The sequence below is a fragment of the Erithacus rubecula genome (genome assembly GCF_903797595.1).
Source record: "Erithacus rubecula genome assembly, chromosome: 3".
Lineage (NCBI taxonomy): Eukaryota > Metazoa > Chordata > Aves > Passeriformes > Muscicapidae > Erithacus > Erithacus rubecula.
In genome coordinates, this window is record NC_136689.1 from 31,704,262 (window position 1) to 31,713,809 (window position 9,548).

The 9,548-nt window shown below is 33.7% G+C and overlaps 1 protein-coding gene across 3 annotated transcripts in view; it reads left to right on the top strand.

Annotated features, from left to right (window-relative positions):
- Positions 1–9,093, top strand: part of DGKB (diacylglycerol kinase beta) — a 326,673-nt gene extending 317,580 nt beyond the window's left edge. For all 3 annotated transcript variants that reach the window (XM_079302918.1, XM_079302917.1, XM_079302919.1), the window contains one exon: positions 6,646–9,093. In XM_079302918.1, the coding sequence (XP_079159044.1) occupies positions 6,646–6,753 (108 nt within the window). In that variant the 3' untranslated portion in view covers positions 6,754–9,093. The remainder of the gene's footprint in view (positions 1–6,645) is intronic.
- Positions 9,094–9,548: the final 455 nt, after the last annotated feature.

The following is a 9,548-nucleotide window of genomic DNA, read 5'->3' on the forward strand; positions in this document are numbered from 1 at the left end:
CTTCCCGTTGAAGGAATCAACGTGTTTCACTTTGCTGCTTCTCCTTTCTGACTGAAAAAAGAAGTTTTACACAAATAGCATGAGTTGCTGACACTGTCCTTTCTCATGCATATGGAGGCCATGATCCTCCAAAATGATACTGTGAGCTCTGAGAAAATATTGTGGTAGATAATGCAGTGATTCTCCAGAAGCTATGATCTGTGATTTTTCCTTCCTGCAATTGATTTTAGGAATAAACAAATAGTTGTGTGTTTCTTTTAAAATCTTCTATGATACATTGATTATGCACCTGTTGTCCCTAGATGAGAGCAGGTATGCACTGCTGTAGGTCCTGTGCATACTTAAAAATGTGAGTGGCTTGGTCTAAAAATCTGTCATTCAGTGTGTTGAACACATGCACAATGCAGTGTCTAAGTCACTCTGCTCTGGTATAATAAGATGAAGCATCTGAGCATCAAATTGCATTGTTTTCACTGTTTTGTTTTTTTTTTTTTATAGAAGACTCTTTGGGAGAAGGAAAGATGATAATGTTAATATTATGTTAAACATCTTGTCTGATTAGCTGAAGAGGAAATTCTATCAGAGCTCTCCCAGACAAATATAGCAACATGAAAGATATCATTGGTTTCACCTGATCTCCAAACAGGTCATTAATAGTAATGAAACTTCAAAGACTCTCAAGTTAATTCAATAAACTTCTAGCTTTAGCCATCAGGGGTTTTTTTAAGAAAAGTAATCTTTCAATTTAGCTACATAAATTATTAGCAATGTTTTGAAAAAATCTATAACAATGTTCCATCTTAATTAGAAATAACTGCAATTTCAGTTCTTTCATCTATTCCTGACTTGCTTGGCATGATATCTGAAAGAGTGTCAAGGTTCTAGAAACACTAGATTAAAAGTAGAAGACAGAAATGTCTATAGAAGATGCAAGAATATTGCTTAAATAAAGAAACAAAAATAAAAACCCATAGTCAGAGCTCACCTAATGGATTGCCAGAAGCAGTTTCACAGATATCTGAGACACAGTATTTTTAGAATTGTTTACTGTTACTTGGAGTAAGTAATGGAATAATGTTACTCAAAATTAGTATTTCAAAATATTGTTATTTGAATGCACCTTAAAAATAAGTTTTGAATGAGTGGTTTCACTCTAGTTTTTCCTTTAGTCTCTAGAGATGTGATGACCTGTAGTTAAATCCAGAGAGAAACAAGAACTTAAACCAAACCAAACCTAACCAAGCTTTTATTAAAAATCACTATGTGCCAGAGTTAGATGAGAAAACTGAGAGTTCCAGATTTGCCTTTATATAAATCCATTGTCTCCAATACCTCACACATCATATAAAGCAGCTGCAGCTGTAATCTAGGCTCTGTAAAGTATCTTCTTTCCATATCTCTGGATGTACCATTGTTTTCTTATCAGTTATTTATAATGACAGAATTTAAACTACTGCATCTTCCACTTTAAAGCAAACAGGAACTGGGTCCTAGATATGGTGGCTAATTTCAATAGAATGTTAGCCAATTGCTACATAGTTAACCCCAAAATGGAAATCACTCACTAGAGAAGATTTTTGATGTTAGAGGAAAATGCTGCACTTTCCCTTTGGAGCAGCAGTGCACATATTGTTCTGTTCCAAGGCCAGATTGATTTATAGAGTTTTTAACATGTTATTTGCAGCTGGGCATTATTTTTTGTGGTCACAGGTACACTGCACTTTAATTACTTTTGTTTATGTATGCATATTTTTTTTCTTAATTTCACAACAGTAGTTTTTGTAATTGACAAAGCAATTTACTGCATGTGTGCTTTCTGCATCCCAGACAAATACTCTAACATGTAGTGCACCTTTCTTTCCAGTTCAGATTGTTAAGAAAAGAATTAGTTGTGACTAATTGCCAATTAATTTGCAGTGGTTTTAGGGAGGAGAGGAAAAAACAATTGCACCTACTAATTAAAATTTAAAATATTCCAAAGTGTCATCTTTAGGTATCTGTGGAATACATAATTTCCATTTTAGTTCTGCACTGGATCTGTAACAGCCCTGAGCTGACAGCTCTATTAATTTAAAACCTCAGTGATACCTATTAGTACAAAACATGAAAAAAATGCCATTAATCATTTATTTTAATTTTGCAGCTCTGTCATTTTCTCAGTATGTTTAAAAATTATGATGACACCGTAACGTTTTCCAATCTACCTGTGTGAAGGGGAAACGGATCACACTACTTAGGAGAGAGACTAGAGTATATTATTAGAGCTTAATTAATGCCAAACTGATTAGATTTGATTGCGCTTTGCACAATAATATTGTTCAGAAATTTATTTAAGGTGTGTTGCGTAACGCTTTTGAAACAACTAGGCTAGATCTTGCCCAAAATGCCCCATGCTGCAAGTCACAGGTTAATTTTGCTCAGCAGTGCCTACATTCTATCACTCTGATCCATAACATGATACCCTATACACTCTTGATCACCTAAGGAAGGTAAAAGTATTTGGCATTCCTGTGATATAGAGTTGTTGCATCCCTCCATTTCCTTCCTGTAAGAGGAGCAGCAGTTGGGTAACTAGACTGTGAGAAAACGCTCAAAACAATCAACATCTAAACCTTGCTGAGAACATGATAAAAAGTGGCCATAAACTAAATCATCCAGCTGGATAAGGCTGGGGGTTTTTTTTCTGGCAGTTTTTTCCCTCTGTCTTTAAAATACAGTAATATGTTCTTTAACCTTAATTGAAATATTGAAAGCAGAGCTGATTAGCGGTTTCCAGATTTCTATTGTCAGTGCAGTGCTTTAGAACATGTATTTATAGCACCATGTCTTCTGAAGTAGTAAATAGTAAATGTTTTTCTGTGAAGTCCATGAGCACCACACATGACAGAAAAAAGAATATGAAAGCAAAACTGACTGACCTAAAAGATATTGTTATCATGCTAAAATTATTAATTCTCACTGCATTTCATTTAGTGAATAATTTTATTAATGTGCCTTCAATGCACATTTTGAATGCTGACCTGCTCCTAAAATAAATAATTGCCTGGTTTATGCATTTGTAAGTATTTTTTTTTTAATTCAGGCTTCTTCTTTATCAGAAAATTTTCTGTTGACATATAGGGAAATATTATCATTTCTTCTTTTAAGAATTGCACTCTTACAATTTGACCTAGTGTTCCTTGTCACAAATACAATCACTGGACATACTTTCTAATTCTGGAAAGGTGATTTCAAAATTGCAAATGCAATTTTTCTGATAGATAAATATTTACCAGATATACCAATCTCTATGGGATAAAATCTTGGCTTCAATTAGTAAATAAGAAGTTTGTCATTGGCTTCAGCACTTTAAGTTTAGCCTAGAATGTTGTGGATCAGGCTTACAACAAAATCCATGGTATCTTGGCAATTCAGATGGTTACGTACTTAGCCCCAAAGTGGAATACTCTTATTTCTCATTTTGTCTATTTTTAAATATAATTTTACACCAAGTATGAAAAATATATTTTTGTTGTTGTTGTTTTGTTTGTTCGGGGGTTTTTTGTGTGGTTTGGTTTGGTTTTTTGGGTTTTTTTTTTTTGTTGTTGTTGATATTGGTTTAGGGGAAGGAGATTGTTGGTTTGGGTGTTTGTTTTTCTTCCAGAAGCAATTCAGGCACTCAATTTATGTTTAAAATGTTCTCTATATTACCATCCATTACATATTGCGTTACAGTTGTTACATATTTTCAATAAATTGAGCAAGTGATCTCAATAATTGTTTGCCAAAATTCCACAGTAATTTCTATGAGTATATATCATCAATTCCTAAAAATACATCTGGTTAGGAATTTTAGCTTTCTGGATTTCCGTCTGTACGTCTTTTTCTCACATGTGTACGTGTTTCACAGACAAATGTAGGGAACATTAAAAATTTTAAAGGGTCTTATTTCAAATTGTTATAATTGTGTTTCTACTAAAAAAGACATGGAGATGTTGAATGGAAGAGAAACAGAACGGTAAATGTTAGTCTTTAGACACTCCGTGTGCACACATAGAATCTCTATAATAGCTGTAACTGTTTCTAAGTAAAGATATCTCTCTCTCTTTTTGTCCTCCCATGGAGCACTTTCATTGTTCAGCCCCACTCTGACCTACAACACTGTTTCTCTGTCTGAGATGCTCAGTGCTTATTCCCATCTCGAAGTGTGCACCGTCACTTGTCACCCAAACTCACGGCTCCAACTCTGGCAGTGCTGCCACTATGAGAACAGAAGCAGAAGTGAGAGATCAGGGCAGAAATGCAGTCCCTGAGAGTCTTGAGGAAGACAAAATTAGCCTTCTTCAGGCAAAATACTGCCTGTTCAGAAACATACTGATCTCTTTTCATCAGCCAAAAATAAGATGTTTCAATTTTTTTTTTTTTTTAGGGTAGAGAAGTAAGGAATTGATGGTTATCATTGTTAACCAATGCAATGTTAACAGATGCTACCATGACTTACTAAAAAATGTACGTTAAATTTACACTTTATTGTAGCATTTTCAGAATGTAAAACATTTACCACCATTGAAATTGTACCTATTTATAATGGTTGAAAATAAGTCTTGGAGAGAGGCATATAGGACTCATCTCCATGCATGGTAGTGGTTAATCATGTTCAGGCATGTTAGCTGATCTCAGCTGATAGGAAGCAACATACTGAAGAGGTCGTGGTCTCTGAAACAGATGGCTCAAGCCAAGAAAGAACATTACAAATGATAAACATTTACTCAGTATGCCATTGCATTCATCCTGAGCAGCACTGAAAAGCCCCAGCCCGACACGCAATCTGTACAGGGTCTCAGGATTACCTCCGCCCTTCGTACTAAAGCCATCTTTTGAGTTTTGCTCTTTTATTCACTTTAAGATGGAATTACTGTGTTTTACCTCTGAAAGGAAACTTAAAGGCATTCTTACTGCCACATCATGGCCAAATCTTGAATAAACTAAGCCTTCTGTGATTTGAAAAATTCACTCTCACCAGCTGTAGGTTACTTCATGTCAAGGTCCTCAGGATCAGGTCTATACCATCACTGCTCCTGATCCCCAAAATATGTCTTATGAAGCATTTGAAAGTTATAAAAATAGGCAATTTTCCACTACTAGATCATCAGCTGGTACTGACATCAATGGAATAATGCCAGTTTACCCCAACTACAGATTTGGCTTCCTAAGTGATGCCTGAAGCAGAATTTATTGTGAGAAAATATATTGGTGCCAGTCTTTGAAAGCCAGAGTTATTATCCATGTGAAAGTAATCTACATTGCCAAGAACCCCCCATATGCTATACTCGATACTAATGAGTAGTGTTGACAAAAAGAGGTCCCACATGAAATTTGAAGCTAATGAACTAAGGTGGCATGAAAATGAGCATTTGGAGAGTAAAGGCTCTAATAGAGTTAAACCAAGACACACACTGTTGAGATTTTCATGTTTCTCTCTTCTTACATTGTAAAGTAAATTTCCACCCCAAGAAATGTCCTGATCTATATTTTAATGAGCCTCTCCACGTGACATACATTTTTTGTTTCATTTACTATTAGTGAATGACAAGTGAAGGATATTCATTTTAACTTGAAAATGTCAGGTATGCACTTTAAGAGATATATTTTTCCAGTTTTTAATGAGGTGGTGTTTCTTTTTGAAAGAAATACCCATCTCTGATGTGGGTACTATGCAGGTGACAACTGATATTTAATAAGTGATGGTTCTTGTATTAGTCATAGTTCACTAAAGAAAATGTCTCGGATTGCTTTTGAAAAACTCCAAACGTCACTAGCCCAAAGGCAAGATGTGACCTTTTTATTACATAATGAGAATCATTTATTATCTTACAATGTATCTTAAAGTCACAGACAAAATGCCACTTTGATAATTGCTTTCAATTAGCTTTGAGCATAGCATACATTCATAAAATGTCTTCTCTAATTTAGACTTGAATTAGAGAAAATTGCAGACATAATCTACTTTAAGGTTGTCTCATTTAAGGTGATTCGTAGTTCTATATCAAAGAAATCAAAACGGGTGGCTTTAGAGCAGTATTACAAAGTGTTTTAAATAGTCTTTTCAATATTTGAGTCTATGCTATTAACAATTAATTAACAAATTAGAATGCTATTTCGTCTTTTTGGACCTTTTCTTGTGTAATAACTTTATACTTTTGCTCACCATGGCTGTTTTGAAATTAAGTACTGTCCTATGGTAAAAGAGTACAGCTTGATTAGATGCATAAATAAAGCATGTAAAGACATAGCTTACATCTTAATGTGCAACAGCTTGGTCTGTCAGCATGTATGTTCTTTCCAACTTTTTAATTCTTCCTCAACAGCAAGCAATAAATCCCACACTCTAGAAGTAAGATTGTATATTGGCATGTATTTTATTGCATGTGTTTATTTATTTATTTTTTTATATATAATTTAAATTATTTGTGGAAAAACTATTACGCATAGATTGATCCACTGCGTATGGAACATCATTCGTAAAAAAAACCCAGGTATTTTCCATTCATCTTAGGTTAAATGATGCAGGTCTGGAAGTTATATATAAAGATAATTCAGCCATCTCAGATAGCTGGAACTGAACTAGCTCAAGGGATAACTCTGTTTTTCTTCTTTCTTCCCCAGATAAAAATTACTCACAAGAACCAAGCCCCCATGTTGATGGGACCACCTCCAAAAACTGGTCTTTTCTCTTCTATCATCAAAAGAACAAGGAACCACAGCAAGGAATAAGCCTATGTAGTTTAGTAAAAATGAAAAAAAAAAAAATTAGCTTTGTTGGGCTTTGGAATATTTATGCTGGAAATCTTTAAAGAATTTTAGAATATCTTCTATTTGCAAAATCTTGGGTTTTGTTTTAACCGTTCTGTAGCTGAGCTGATGTAAAACCATACTACTAGAAAAAAAATGTTGTCACAGTTTTGTAGGCATTTTGCATGATGAAAGCAGATGTTTACATACAGTGATACAGAATATTTTTTGTTGCATGCGTTACCATTTACTAATCTATGGGCTATTTCTGCCATGGAATACAGGAAGAGGATGTCATGGGTAATTTTATTTTCTCTCTTTTCTGTTCCAGCTTTTTCTACAATAACCATATGCCATAAGTTCAATAGTATGTCTTCAATCAAACATCTTTCCATGTATAGCCAATCTGACCTGTCTCAGAGTAAAATCATTGCAGGTCTCATTAACCTGTATTTTTAGTTCATAATTTCTTTCTACCCTGAGAATATTTTTATTCAAATAAGTATTAAAATCTTGTAACTTATTCTGATAACTCCTATGTACATGAGTAACTGTACCTACTGAAAACATCTAACAATATGCACAGTATTCAAATGATCGTAATTGTTCTTGTGTAAGTTTTTGTTAAGATTACAAGTTAATGAAAGTTTGAGCAAGAGCTATGGGACTAAGAAGATCATGCTGAGTGAAGATAATAATACTTGCAAAACTAGCCATCAATGTTTGTTGAAACCCTGGAATTATTTTCATGAGCAATACATCTCTGTAACATGGCAAGCTTTAAATCATTCTCCACATTGACCAATAGCATAGTGCATATGCACACAAATAACCAAAGCTCATGCCTAATTAAAGTGCATTTCCCACCAAAGATTTAGTGAAGGATGCTTCAGAGAAGTGGGTTAATGCATAATTAATCAAACTCACTGGAGCAGACTCACTTCTGAAAATTTACAGTTCTTTTGATTGCATTGGCAATGACCAGACAAATGTTGGGGTAGGGAAAAACATTAAATTAATTTCATGTAAATACTCTCTTTTATTTGTTTTGTAAGTTGATAGACATAGTAACATACTCTAAATATTGAGACATAGATATGAACTCTAAATATTAGAAAATTAAACTTTTTTTTTGTCATATTAATTTATAAACTTACGCCATCCATAATTATTCATCCCCTAAGTTAATCTCTCAAGGAAATTATGAACTGTTGTCTATTACCCTTTTGTAATCTATTATCTGGAACCCAAATATTTCTTGTCATAAATTTTGGTGAGGCAGTTGCTCAGGTTTTAACTTTCTTAGCTCTCTGAGAGACTTCCTAACAGCTTAGAAATCATAGTACAGGGATTTGTCTGAGGCTTGCACAGCACTCTCTAATGTTGAAGGGAAGTCCAAGAATGGCAAGTTTTTTCAGTCTTGCATATAAACAATCTCGAACAAAACTTTTTGTGCAGTCTTAACATTGTTCTTTGTTCATAGTGAGCTGCTTCTCAGCTCTGCATGTCTTAAGTTCTCAGAGATTTCATTAAAAAAACAAGGAAAAAATAAAACTTTGCTTGAAATGCATGAATTTCCCATTTTTATCCAGACTTTAAAATGTTAATTATTTATTAAATCTATTTTTCTATTGATTCACTCATCCATTTCAAAAGTAATATTTCATCATGCTGTAGTGCACGGTACTGTGCATGTATTTAAATAAAGTTACTATCATTTGTTCCTCGGTATAAGAATTCAACAGAGTCCTAATTTATATAATAGACATTAAAATAAAAGTCAGTATATAGTTGGTAAGGATTATGTCTTTGAAATATGCAGTCTATGTTCTGTAAACATTAGGAGGTAAATGCCAATTAATGTTTTGTTCAGCATTAGGTAGAAAAATATGGAGGTGATTATTCGCTAAAATTAAGATCTTGTAATTCACCATTCTTGGGTCCAGTGGTGTTGACATTTACAGTTACCATAGGAGTAAACTAGTATTTTTCCTGTGCATTGCAAACACACACGCACACACAAACACACAGAGAAGCATTTGATGCACTGAACTACAAACATGCTTAAGTATAGAGCAAAGGTTATTTGCAAAAAGAAGGGATTTGCTGATATAATATTGCATAAAGTGTATATTGGTTTTATGAAATTATGGTTACAGGTGATAAATATTTTCACATAACTTGACATAGGATTTTCTACCAATGCTCTCAACTTTTTGTGGCAAAAATGTGTTTAACAACAATATATAATGTGTTCTCTATGATTATCTCATGAACATTGTAACTCTGAAAATAAATAAAATTATACATAAGCTATTACTTAATAATGTCTGCAATTTTAAATGTGTGGTAGCAAGTTGGTCACAACACACTTTTTCATGTAAAGAGGAATAGATGAGTCCATGCCATCAGAATTACAAATTCTGAATAGACATATAAATAGTAAATCAGAGCTGCTGGTCAGTGTGTGTAAATTCTCACTGTAACAAAATACAACAGAACAGCCATTACACTGAATTAACAGTTCTCATAGCAGAGACTGGCTTTCTATTAATCTTGGTTATTTGGGGTTTTTTAGCATTGCCTCTAATAATTTAAAACCATTCTCAGGTTGAAACTGTTGAAGGTGAAGAGAAAATCTTAAGGTCCATACTATCAAAAGAAAATGTTTGGTCTCATGAAAAAGAATTCAAAAAGTGAAGATTCTTTTCTTCACTTCAGTATGCACAGAACTAATATCAAATTACTCATTGGTGTAAGAAATGAAACAAAGAATA